General features: G+C 46.3%; 1 protein-coding gene across 3 annotated transcripts in view; it reads left to right on the top strand.

Moving 5' to 3' along the window:
• The first annotated feature begins 4,871 nt into the window (after window positions 1-4,871).
• Window positions 4,872-12,876, top strand: part of SLC6A20 (solute carrier family 6 (proline IMINO transporter), member 20) — a 39,541-nt gene continuing 31,536 nt past the window's right edge. For 2 of the 3 annotated variants that reach the window (XM_011952660.1, XM_011952662.1), the window contains exon 1: window positions 4,913-5,148. In XM_011952660.1, coding sequence (XP_011808050.1) covers window positions 5,028-5,148 — 121 coding nt within the window. In that variant the 5' untranslated portion in view covers window positions 4,913-5,027. The other variant, XM_011952659.1, reaches the window with a different exon arrangement.

Below are 12,876 nucleotides of genomic sequence, written 5' to 3'. Positions count from 1 at the left end.
AAAAAAAAAAAGTCAGGTATGTACCTAGGGCCTGTGGGCAGGGAAGAGCAAGCAATATATTCCAGTTGCAGATGGGGTTCTCGGGCTTCCTAAAAAGGGTAAAAGGCCAAGCATAGTGGCTCGTGCCTGTAATCGCAGCATTTTAAGAGGCTGAGGCTGGAGCACTGCTTGAGCCCAGGAGTTCAAGACCAGCATGGACAACCATAGTGAGACCTCATCTCTAAAAAATTAACGTGTTAAAATTTAAGTTTTAAAAAGAGGTAATAAATCATCTGGGTCAAGAGAAAGGACAGGATTTTTCTGGGTTGAGAAAGCAGAGGTGCTTTTGGCTGACAGACATCTCAGAAGTATAAAAATGCACAGCATTTTCCAGAAAGTGAAAAGTTTAGCTTCTCTGGGAGCCTAGGTATGCAAGGGTTAAATTCCTCAGGGCCCAATTTTAAAAATCCTCAGAACCATACAAACCAGGCTAAGGAGTTTGGACTTTATCTTGTGGTGACTGGGAGCCACTGATGGTGGTTAAGTAACAATGGAATCACTAGGATGAGCAAATTATTGAAAGCTGCATGACCTTCATGGTCGGCAGGGTAATCAGGAACCCTGGCATGGGCCCAGTAGCCCACACCCATGCAACGGAGTCAGGGCCCTCCCCAGTGTCTCCACCTCTTCCAGAAATCAGATAACTAAGGCATGCTAGCCTTCTATCCTGCAGGTAAGTCTGTCCTGATTGACATGGGGCACAGTGAGACCAGTCCACAGGCAGTGTCTTGCATACTAGCAGTGTAGGCCCCAAGGAGCACTCAGAATGGGGCTCAGCTAAGCTGAAAACCCCGTTGCCATGGGCACCAGACATCGCTGAGCTGAACTCACTCCCCTTGTCCCTGCCACACAGAAGTGATTTCCCTAGCCTCGATCCCCCTGTGGAATGCCAGAGCCAGCTCCCACACACTCTTGAGAACCAACTGGTAAATTTTCTAGAATTCTGTGGGCTGGTTGTTAAACATGGCCACTAAGAATTAAACTACATAAGCTAGCAATTGAATACATTATTTTAAACAGAGGTAATAAATACACAAAACTTGGCACTTCCTAATTATTGACTGTACTATTATCTATGCCTGTTGTATCTGGATAGTGGAGACTCAGTACAATGGTGTGCTACCGCATGTCTCCACATTTAGTGACATCACCTTGGTAGCTTAGAATCAGTCATAGTAAGGCCAGGCGAGGTGGCTCATGCCTGTAGTCCCAGCACTTTGGGAGGCCAAGGCGGGTGGATCATGTGAGGCCAGGAGTTCAAGACCAGGCTGGTCAACATGGTGAAAGCCCATCTCTACCAAAAATACAAAAAATTAGCTGGGCGTGGTGGTGGGCACCTGTAATCTCAGCTACTCAGTAGGCCGAGGCAGGAAAATTGCTTGAACACGGGAAATGGAGGTTGCAGTGAGCCAAGACTGTGCCATTGCACTCCAGCCTGGGCATCGCAGCAAGACTCTGTCAAAAAAAAAAAGTTATAGTAAGAATGTTTACACCACAGAAACTGGCAAATGCGACAAATCAGAGCTATTTCTGCAGAGAGCCAGTGGTTACACACCTGCCAGCCTACCACTCCTCTCCACCCTCTGTCGTGCTGGCTCTCTGCGGAAGCCCCCCAACCCTTCCAGGCCTGTCCTCTCCACTCTAGGAGTTCCAGCAGCACAACTGGCCTTGTCAGATTAGAGCTGTCACATGGGCTTCAGAAAGTCATGGACACCTTACCAGGAACCCTGAGCATCTGCCCCATTGCATTTCCTTACTGCTCTTTAGGGTTATCTGGGTGATTCTTCGTGCAGCCCAAAGCTGCCACACAGGGCCTCACACACTGGATGGGCTCCCAGGGAGTATAGCAGTATGAATGGAAGGAGATGCTGGCCTGATCTCAGGGGTGGGGAATTAAAGAGAGGCCTTGCCTCCACCAAACCAACAAGGTCCCAGCAGCCTCGTGGTCCAGGTGAGGCATCTCTCCAAAGTGCCCAGTCCTGAAGGTCACTGCATAGCCAGGTACCCTCTAGGAATAACTCACATATGAGAACAAGAACATGCAAGTAGACAGCTGGAGGCAGCAACAAGCCTTCTGTCTAAACAATACAAAACAACATTAAAAAGGCAGCCCCGTGGAATTGGAGCCCAGGGAACAAGCATAAGCAAATGCTGGCACTCCAGATGCTGCCATTGCTGTGAAGAGTCCTTTGTAAGGGGAGGGCGGGTAGCCCTATCTATGGATAGCTGAGACTCATTTTGCCTGAGTCTTATATATTCTCAGGAATATCTTCACAGCCTTGGAGTTGATAAAGGAGTGCTTTCTTAAACAGGACATAAGAAAAATCACTAAAGGAGGACACTAAAGGAAAAGATTGGGAAATTGGACTTTGTTAAGGTTAAAAATATCTCTTCATTAGAAGACACCGCTGACAGAATAAAAGGCAGCACAGACTAAGAAAAGCAATTTGTAATACACTAAACTGACATAGGACACATATCCAGAATATATAAAGAACTACAAATTGGTAGGAAAAAAATCAGACAACCCAATTAAAAACTGACAAAAAATTTGAAAAGGCACTTCATGAAAAAAGATACCTAGATGGCCCAATTAGCAGCCTTTACTGGTCATCAGGGAAGTTAAAATAAGGCACAATGGGCCAGGCATGGTGGCTCATGCCTGTAATCCCAGCACTTTGGGAGGCTGATATGGGCTGATCACGAGGTCAGGAGATTGAGACCATCCTGGCTAACATGGTGAAACCCCATCTCTACTTAAAACACAAAAACAAAATTAGTCGGGCGTGGTGGCGAGTGCCTGTAGTCCTAGCTACTTGGGAGGCTGAGGCAGGAGAATGGCGTGAAGCCCAGAGGTGGCGCTTGTAGTCAGCCGAGATTGCGCTGTTGCACTACAGCCTGGGCAACAGAGTGAGACTCAAAAAAAAATAAATAAAAGGCACAATGAACTATCACTATACACCCACAAGACTGCACAGACCTTTAAAAACAGAAGGACAAGTATTAGGATGCAAAGGGAGCATAAGCTGGTACTACCACTCTGGAAAACAGTTTGGCAATATCTGCTAAAGCCAAACACACCTAAGGTCAGGAAGTTCCCAGCAGTGAGTGCATTCATCTACGGAAGACTGTGCACTAGAATGCGCATCACAGCTCTATTCATGACAGCCTCAAACCGGCGACAACACAGACATCCGTCAGTAGTGGACTGGAGCATATTCACACCACCGACAACTATACTGCAGTGAGAGAGAATGACCCACAGCTACACAACACATTAGAACATGAATGAACCCCACAAACAATAGTAAGCAAATGAAGCCAGGCACAAAAAAAAGTACATCTCATTAAATTCCATCTTCATCAAGGTCAAAACTAACCCATGGGGTTAGACACCAGGATGGTAGGTTCCTTTGGGGAGGAGGCAATGGGTAGGAAAAACATTTATCTAGAATCTGAAGTTTAAAAAATTAAAATAGTTTCTCCTGCTGTGCTGCCTTTTTTTTCTGCTTTGCTTTTTCGAAGTAGGAGGTTCCAGGACAGGTAATATGTCTGAGGAAGCCTCCACCTCCCTCACCCTGCCCACTCTTCTCCTCTGGGACCAGACAGGCAGGAGGAACTCCAGGGAAAGCCCAAAGAGGAGCTGTCCTAGAACACTGATTTCATTTTGGCTTCAAGTAAGATTTTCACTAGCAACTCTGCCTTCTATCTCTTTTAAATTTTATTATCATTTAGCATTTTGTTATCTCTTACAATGTACCAGACACTGTGGAAAGCATGGCATTAGTATTAATGTGTTACCCATTCGTTCATTCAGCCTGCTGGAGACTTGATAATGGCCTCTTTATTGAGAACTTACTCTGTGCCAGATAGTAAGCTAAGTTCCCAATTAATCCTCACATGAGCCCTTCCTTGCTGGGCAGGAGAGAGGGGAAGATATCTGTTGGCATTACGGAGGAGTACACAGAGACTGAGAGAAGTCAAGTGCCTTGTCCAAGGTCACACAGCTAAGTCAGTAGCAGAGCTGGGATACAAACCCAGATCGCACATTACTGCAAAGCACCAAGCTCTGTCTTGTGTAGTGACCACCCTCAGTCAAATCACATTGTAAGACTGGCAGAAATACCAGATTTCTTAGTTCCCTACCCTGGCCTAATAAATCAAAATTTCTGACCCCTAGGCTGGCCTGAGCAGTAGACTCCCCCATAACAGTTCAAAACGTGATTCCGTCCCCGGACCCAGTAGGCACGCAGGGCCAAGCTGTTGGGTGGATGGAGAGAACGGGACTGCCAGGAAGGTCCCTCACTGCTTTCTGTTCCCTGGCAAATGTTACGTCCTCTCCTCTGAGAAGCCCTCCCTAACCATCCCTGACCACCCCCCGGAACTGCTTACCCCTTTACTTTGCCTTAGGTGTCTTCCTCGCGTCTCTCAGTCTTATATGTGGGCTAGGTTGAACCATATGACATTGTCCTTTCTATAAATTAAAAAAAAAATGGTTGAAAATGGGGCATTTCATGCAGTCCAATTCAAGTGTTTCCCTCTACCAGAATGTCAGCTCCAAGAGGGAGCTGGGATGTGGTTCACAGCCGTGTCCCCAGACAATGCCTGGCACACAGTAGGCGCTTGATAAATGACAGGTGAGTGGCCGAGGGAAAGCGCCCACTCCTAGGAGTTCCGCAGCCTGAGGAAAGGCCCCGCCGAGCCAGAGGACTCCGGGAGACGCCGCCCTGTCCTCTGTAATCTCGGGTGCCTTCCCGGCCGCGGCGGCCGGGCGGGGTGGGGCTCGCCGTCATCCATTTACCAGCCTCGCCTCTCGGACGAGCGCGCCGTTAATGAGATTAGCAATTTAAAAACCGGCTAGCTGCTTCGGCGGAGGCGCGGGGCCACCCCCAAGCCGAGCCGGGGCGGGACGGCGCGCCTGGCGACCGCGCACGGAGACAGCCGTGCCGGACCCCCGAGCCGGAGCCAAGCGCGCCGAGGCCGGGGCCATGGAGAAAGCGCGGCCGCTGTGGGCCAACCCGCTGCAGTTCGTGTTCGCCTGCATCTCGTACGCTGTGGGCTTGGGCAACGTGTGGCGCTTCCCCTACCTGTGCCAGATGTACGGCGGAGGTGAGTGCCCACCGCGCCCCGGCCCCAGCCCCGCTCTGTGCGCGTCTCCGCGGGCGCTTTCCGTGCCAAGGGGCGTTCGGTCCGTGAGCGCCGGGGTTGGACCCAAGTTACAGAACGACACACTGAGGCTGGGAGAGCGAGCGTGATTTGTCCGAAGTCACAGACCCGGGAGTGTTTGTTCCCAGAACACCCCGTTCCGGAGCCGGAGCTCTCTCCCAAGCCACCCTCCCAAGCCCTCGGGAACCCCTCGCCCCATCCCGGGGGCGGCCAAGCCCCCAACCCTCCCCCTTGTTGGCCAGGCTGCGGCTCTGTGAACGCAGGGGACGCTGTCTCCTCCTTCGAGAGAAGTGGCAATGGTCTGACTTGTCAGTGAGTAAACCTTACGTTTAGGTGTAAAAAGTGAGTAGGAAATTGTCTTATTCAACAGAAACTCGTTATACAACTTTCAGATCCGAAACTTAAATCAACGGTCTGAAACTCAGGTTAAGAGGATCTTGAGCCATTTCTTTAAAGTTTTTATAAGCAGATTGGTTTGAGTTTGGAACGATAGAAAGCGGGAAATGCAAATCATTCTGTTTTGTTTTGGGTTGTTGTTGTTGTTGTTGTTGTTTTATTTTGTTTTTCTTAAATGTTTCCTCGGAAGCATCATGCACGCTCCGGGGACAGCCAGCCAGCCACGCGCTCTTACCGCACTCCCCTAGCGTTGCGGAAAGCTGGGAACACCTTCTACACATGCCAAGAACCTCGTGAAGCCCAAGTACCTTTTTGGAAGGCAGTATGGCAAGAGAGATTTAAGTCTCAGCATTTAAAACACTTTTTTTCTCGGTTGTCTCGTTTCTAGAATTGTATCCAGAAATTGTCAGAGTTCTGACAGAGGTAGTGAGATGGTCACCATCATTTAATACATTTAATAAGAGCAAAACACTGGCAACTTCCTAAGCCCTCCAATAAAGGGGTTTGGTTCAGTAAATTATAGAGAATCCATTCAATGTTGCTCTTCGCAGCCATTAAGGCGGCATTTTCAAAAAAAATTGTATTTTATCGCATCATATATTAAGTGGAGGGAGGAGAAGTCAGATTCAAAGCTATATAAAATGGATTTGATATTTAAAAACAACTGCTTTAAAATATGCAGAGAAAGGAATGGGGAAAAGACATCAAATTGTTAACAAAATTTCTGGGTGATTTTTGTTTACCTTGTCGTGTGTGTGTGTGTATGTGTGTGTGTGTGTATGCATTTGTGTATTAGGACTTCTATAATCAGCATTTTTTTCACCATAAAAGATCATGAAAGATGTTAGACCAAAGTATTTACAAAAATGAACCCATTTGAGAAGACCAAAAGCTAAATACTGCTCCCTCCTCCCCTCACCCCAAATCAACAAAAGGTTAATTCATAGAGTTTTTTAAATAGTGCATTCTTAATTTCCGGATTCCTTTTTTAAATTTGAAGTGCATAAATACACCATAATGATGTGAAGGGCGTATGTTGCCATATGCTCTAACAGCGTTGCCATGTGCTCTAACAGCTTTATAACTGACTCTTAAAAAGAATGATTTGTCAGAATGAGATTTCCACATCATTCTGTGCTCAGTAGACCTACCCATGATGCCTTTATCCTGGGTACATGTTTCCCAGTCGTCAGTCCAGGTGAGCCTCACTATCACATGACTACTTAATTCCTTGTTTATAATACCACCATCACCTGAAAATAGTCTGCAGAGGGATGCATGTGGGGCTGATAGTTCTGGAGTTGAATATGTATCAAGGGGTTGCTAGGGAAACCGCAAGACCCTCAGGTTCCAAGGAAAAGAAACAAGAAGAAATCCTGTGCCTTGTGCAGAGGATGCTTCGGCTGGATGGGTGGCTAGATAAATGAGTGGAAGTCGGGCGGAGGATGGATTGTTGGCTGGGTGTATGCATGGATTAGTGGGTGCACAGACAAAAAGAGGGTGTGAGTCTGGTGGATGGCACTCTCTCAGCCACGTGTCTACAGAATAAAGACCAAACAGTCCACCTGGCACAGTAGGCACTTGACCACCTAACTTGACCATTTGTCCAATATTTCCACCTCATTTCCTGCCACACAGCTTCAAACTTCCCCCTGCCTTCCGAATACTTCCCTGAGCACCTCCTTCTGTGCCTCAATCCTTTACACAAGACATTTCCTTCACCTGCTGTTGTTGCTGGGCGAACTCCCACCGTTCCCTCCAGGCCGGGCCAAATGTTGCCTTCTCTCTGTTGCATGACTCTCCTCACTGCCTCACAGGCCAAATAAGCACTTGGTCAGAAGGACTGCAACATTGTTCTCCAGTTTCTCTGTCTCCCTCCAGCCCAACCTCTGTGATGTGATGGAGTCACAGGAGCCATCCAATAAATATTTGTTGAGTGAATGAGCAAAGTATTAGGAAAAGCCACAGAATAAATGATGCTAGAGGATGCTAGAGGCTCTCCCAAGCCTTTCACTGCACAGTAAAGTCACCTTTAAGAAGTGATTTGTGCAGCCCCAAACCCAGGCACTTTACAGCCCTTACCGGAAGATAAAAATCAGCCACATTATGAAAGGCTGCAGAGGGGTGTATAACTTCCTTGTAAGTGGAGCTGCAAATACCCCCAGCAAACAAAGAATTTGTTTATAAACCACAGAGCCAGGCTGTGCCAAAATACTTCCCAGAATAAGACGGATTAGGGATCTGTGCCCCTCTCCATGGGACTCTGCCCGTGACTGGAGAGGCTTGTTTCCTTCCTGCTCCCCAGACCAGGCCCAGCATGAGGAATGTTAATTCTGAAGATTACATTCCAGGTACCAATCATCTCTGTATAGCCCTGGCTGCCTGCTCTAGAAAAAAATAAATAAATAAAAGGCAACTCAAAGAACTTCACAAAATCTCTTTTTGAAAAAGTCAGCAGGTCTTGGGCAACCATGTGAAAATCTAAGGCAGTAGTTGTTCCGGAAGAAATCGGGGATGCAAGTGTGTGTGTGATAAGGTGTAAAAAGCAAATACTACACTATTTATATTATATAAACATGTGCACGAAAGAAACATGGAGAGATGAGAACAGTTGTGTGGCTGGTGGAAATACGGGTTTTTTTTCTCTTAAATTTTCTCTCTGCAATATTGAGGGGGAAATCAGAGGACACGTGACTATGCAGTAGGACAATGACACTCTCAGACTGGAATGCTCCACATCCCTGCAAAGCTCCTGCTCTCCGGGACAGGAAACCAGCTCTTTCAGCCACGTGTACAGCTTACCCCAAATTGCTTAGAGCATTGCATGTCAAACTGTAGCCTACCTGAGGATCTTCATAAACTGCAGGTTGCTAGACCACACTCCCAGGGATTCTGATCCAGATGCCTGTAGGGGAGGACAGGGTTCTTCATTTCTAGAAAGCTCCCTAGCAAGGCTAAGGCTTGGTCCATGGACCACACTTCAGGGAAGGGTCAGGGTTGCTTATGTGGCCCCTGGCCCAGCAGTGGGGTGCCAGTAAATGTTTAACAACTGGCTCTTGGTGGAACAGCAGGACCCAATTCCAAGAATTTGCAGGTTACCTTGATGTAAATCCTCCCACCATGGCCAGTTGCAGACTGCCAATGTATCGTCCCCGAGTGTGGGGTTGGGGAGAGGTGGGGCCAATTGGCTCTTGTGAGCCAGTCTGGAGCCAGGTGCTGTGGTGGCCACAGCTTTTCAGGCCAGCACCCAGCCTGGGACTGATTCACACCGGGTCAGTTCATGTATGGATCAGGGAACAGTGCTGCAGCTGTTTACTTGTAAAGTGGGTGGGGACCCCCAGTAGTTGGGAAATACCATGATCAGGGACCCCTGCTGCTCCCCCAAGGTTTCCAGACTCAATCCTGGTAACATCTGTCCTGTTGGGCTCCTGGCCTGTGCCAGGCATAATGTGAAACATTTTCTGAAGGAATTCGGTGTGGTCTTCACAACATGCCCACAGTTGGTCCTGTCACCCGCCTTTACAGATAGGAAACAAGTCAGAGAGAACAGGACTTCTGGAGAAGTAGCTGGGGCTCAAGCCATTTCTGTGATAAGGCAAGACTGTCTCCCCAGCACCCTGCACTCATCTGCTACAGGCAGGACAGGGCTCCTCAGGTGTCCAGGCCTTTCTAGGACCCCCAAATAAGAATTGCTGTGGCTCAGGGTACTTCTTCCTGTGGTTCTCCTGTGACACTCACCCATGCCACACCTTGACATTGGAGGAGGGCCTGGCTAGGAGCCTGTGCGATGTCCACCTGCAAGGATCCCTTGTCCCTTCTGGTCCAACCTCCTCTCCGCCTCCGACCTTCCCTGAATATACCCCAAAATGTTTGGCATCTTCCCAGTGTGCTCTTCATCCTCTCCAGGAAACCCCCTCCCTAAATTTAAGATGACTTCTTCAACAAAGCCCTCCTTTGATCCCTGGGCTAAATCCATATGATATAAGTTGGGTCCCCACCCAAATCTCATGTTAAATTGTAATCCCCAGTGTTGGAGGTGGGGTCTGGTGGAAGGTGATTGGATCACCTCCCATGCAGTGAATTTCCCCTTTGGTGGTGTTCTTGTGATAGTGAGTTATCAGTGAGATCTGGTTATTTAAAAGTATGTAGCAGCTTCCTACTCTCTCACTTCCTCCTGCTCCAGCCATATGAGATGTGCCTGCTTCCCCTTCACCTTCTTCCATAAATGTAAGTTTCCTGATGCCTCCCCAGCCATGCTTCCTGTACAGCCTGTGGAACTGTGAGCCAGTTAAACTTCTGTCCTTTATAAATTACCCAGTTTGAAGTATTTCTTTACAGCAGTGTGAGAACAGACTGATACACCATCCTTCCTGTCCCTGAGGCATTGTGGGGTCTGACATGTCTCCCTCCCACGTGGTGGGGAGGAAGAGTGACCAGTCAGGAACATAGAGTCTGCCTACTGGTAGAGAAGCCTCTATTTGTCTGCGTGTTGGAATCAGCTCATAGCTTTAAAAAATACTGATGCCTCTGTCCCACCCCCAGAAATCCTGATTGGATTGGTCTCAGGTGTGACCTGAACAGGAGTTTTTATGCTCCCCAGGGAGCTCTACTGTGCAACTCAGGTTGAGAATCACTATCTTACAAACAATACCTAATATAAACCTTCTAGGCACTTAATTTAAGTCATTCAATAGATATTCACTGAGTATCTTCTGCAAGTCAGGGACTATGCTGTCAGGAGAGTTTACAAATATGGTGATTATGGGGTGCAAGGTTTGGGGGTGGACCAAGCAGGAAGAACTTTAACAAAGCACTGTTCAGAGGCTTCGCTGAAATAACTCAAGAAGGACTAACTGCTGAAGAGGATCTAGAAAGCCTTCTGGCAACGACAACATTTAGTACCAGCTGTGAAAGAGGAGTCAAAGCTCATCATGTAGAATTAGGGGTGAAAACATTCCAGGCAGAAGAAAGTGTATACAAAAGGCACACAAGAGCGCACATTTGAGGTAAATGGCCAGAAACCTCATGTGGCTGTGAGAAGTGAGGCGGGGACTAGGGCAATGGCAGGAGAGGAAGCTGGAGATGAAAAAGGAGTCAGCATGTCCCTAAGGGCCCCAAATAACAGGCTAAGAAGGTGGAGCTTAGCTCTGACAGCAAAGCCAGATTTTAGCAAGGAAAAGGCACAGTCAGAGCTGTGGTTTACAGAGATTGCCAGCATGGATGCCAGGGACGCACTGGGTAGCTGGTGAAGTGGTGATGCTGCCCGAGGGGAGGGCAAGGAGAGCAGAGAACAGATGGGAGAGGAATTCTAGAAGTTTTAAATCAGTGAGGGTCAGGAAGAGTAAAGATGGCTTTCATTTTTCTCACCTGTGCCTTTGTTTTTGGTTTTCAAAAAGTTGACTGGGTTTGACTCCAAATGGGAAACTTTTAGGGGAAGACCAAGATGGAGGCGAGTGAATGAGGAAAAGGAAGGCGCTGGGGTGGAGAGTCTCACAGAATAGAGCAGTGGTTCCCAAAGTGGAACCCCCAGACCAGCAGCTTCAGTACCCCCTGGGGGCTTGTGCTCAGTGTTCCTTACATTAAACGTGTGTATATGCACATACATGCACAAGCACACACATGCCCCAGAAAGAAAAAAAAGGTTAAAAAAAAATCCCTGCTGTGTTTTTTGTTTTTTGTTGTTGTTGTTGTTTTTGGAAAACAAAGGTATGTAAGTGGAGGGAGAGAAAGAGTTTGGACACCTGAATAAGCTTTCCCATGGAAGGTGCCAACTTGGGCTGGCATCTCTGTGGCCCTCAAAGGAGACAGAGTATGATGTGAGGGCTTGCAGGGATATATTTCATACAGAAAGGAATGTCTCTTCTAGTGAGATTCTTAGATTTAGCAAATAGTGTACTGGCTATGATAATTAGAAAAATGAGCAACAACATGCTGTAGAATAACATATGGTGTGAGCTTGGGGGTTATAAATGTAATAAGTGCTCATGGTAGAAACTGTGTAAAAGGGCTGGGTGTGGTGGCTCATGCCTGTAATCCCAGCACTTTGGGAGGCCAAGGCAGGAGGATCGCTTGAGCTCAGGAGTTCAAGATCAGCCTGGGCAATGTGGTGAGACCTCACCTCCACTAAAAATATAAAAGTTAGAAAAAAATTCTGTAAAATGCAGAAATATACAAATAATAAAATACAAAATTACCAGAAATTCCACCACCCAGAGGTAATGACTGTTAACATTTTTGCTGTAAAAAATTAGAACCGTATTTTTATACGTGACTTGGTATTTTGCTTTTCAAAATTAACTTATTTTAATTCTTCCCAAAATCATGTAATATTTTTTTGAAAATATAAACTTAAATAGCTCCATAATATTCCATTTACAGAGGTAACATAACTTACTTAACTGTTCTCTAGTTGTGGAACTTTAAGTTATGTAAAATTTTATGCTATTATAATCCAGTGATCCTCATGTTTTAGTGGAGAAGTTTGATCCATTTATATTTATTATCAGGTTATGTTTGCTGCTATTTTTCATCACATTTTGTACTGCCTTACTTTTCCTTTTTGTTAGTTGTTATTGTTGGATTTTGTTTTGATCTTTTACAATATGAAGTATATATTCTTCACTTTTTTTCCTCAAGTGATTTAGAAGGTATAATTCCTATTTTTTCTATTAGTAGTTAATTTAAATCTGGGGGGAAAAGTATACTTATTTTCTCTGGTTATCAGTGTCAAGAATGAAATGTCATCTATTGATATCACCCTATGAAAGAAAAAAATTTTAGCACACTTGTACTTCTTGCTTCTTTCCTCACCCCCATTCCACTTAACAACTTTTGTTGATATAATCTGGGATTTCAGACACATTATGATGATTATTTTACTATTTATATTTTATTTCTTCTCATTCAGAAATTACATTTTCCATTTGTATAACTTTACAATGATATTAACAGTATTATTTTCAGACTTGATTCTGTTTTGTTGATTTATTTACCACTATTATAACACAACCCTATATTTGAGTTCCTTAGTTTGATCCAACACTGGTTGGATGCAGTTTGTGAGCACTTAAGTTTTTCAGGAATGGTAAACAGGTGGTTCGCTTTCTGAGCATGTCTGAGAACATCCATCCTTTGTAGCCACATGAATTGGCTACAATGTTTTTTACTCAAAAATCTATAGATGGCCGGGCGCGGTGGCTCAAGCCTGTAATCCCAGCACTTTGGGAGGCCGAGACGGGCGGATCACGAGGTCAGGAGATCGAGACCATCCTGGCT

Source organism: Colobus angolensis, unplaced genomic scaffold (genome assembly GCF_000951035.1).
Source record: "Colobus angolensis palliatus isolate OR3802 unplaced genomic scaffold, Cang.pa_1.0 Scaffold344, whole genome shotgun sequence".
Taxonomy (NCBI): Eukaryota; Metazoa; Chordata; class Mammalia; order Primates; family Cercopithecidae; genus Colobus; species Colobus angolensis.
Note: the sequence above shows the minus strand (reverse complement) of the source record. Positions and strands in the feature narration are given on the sequence as shown.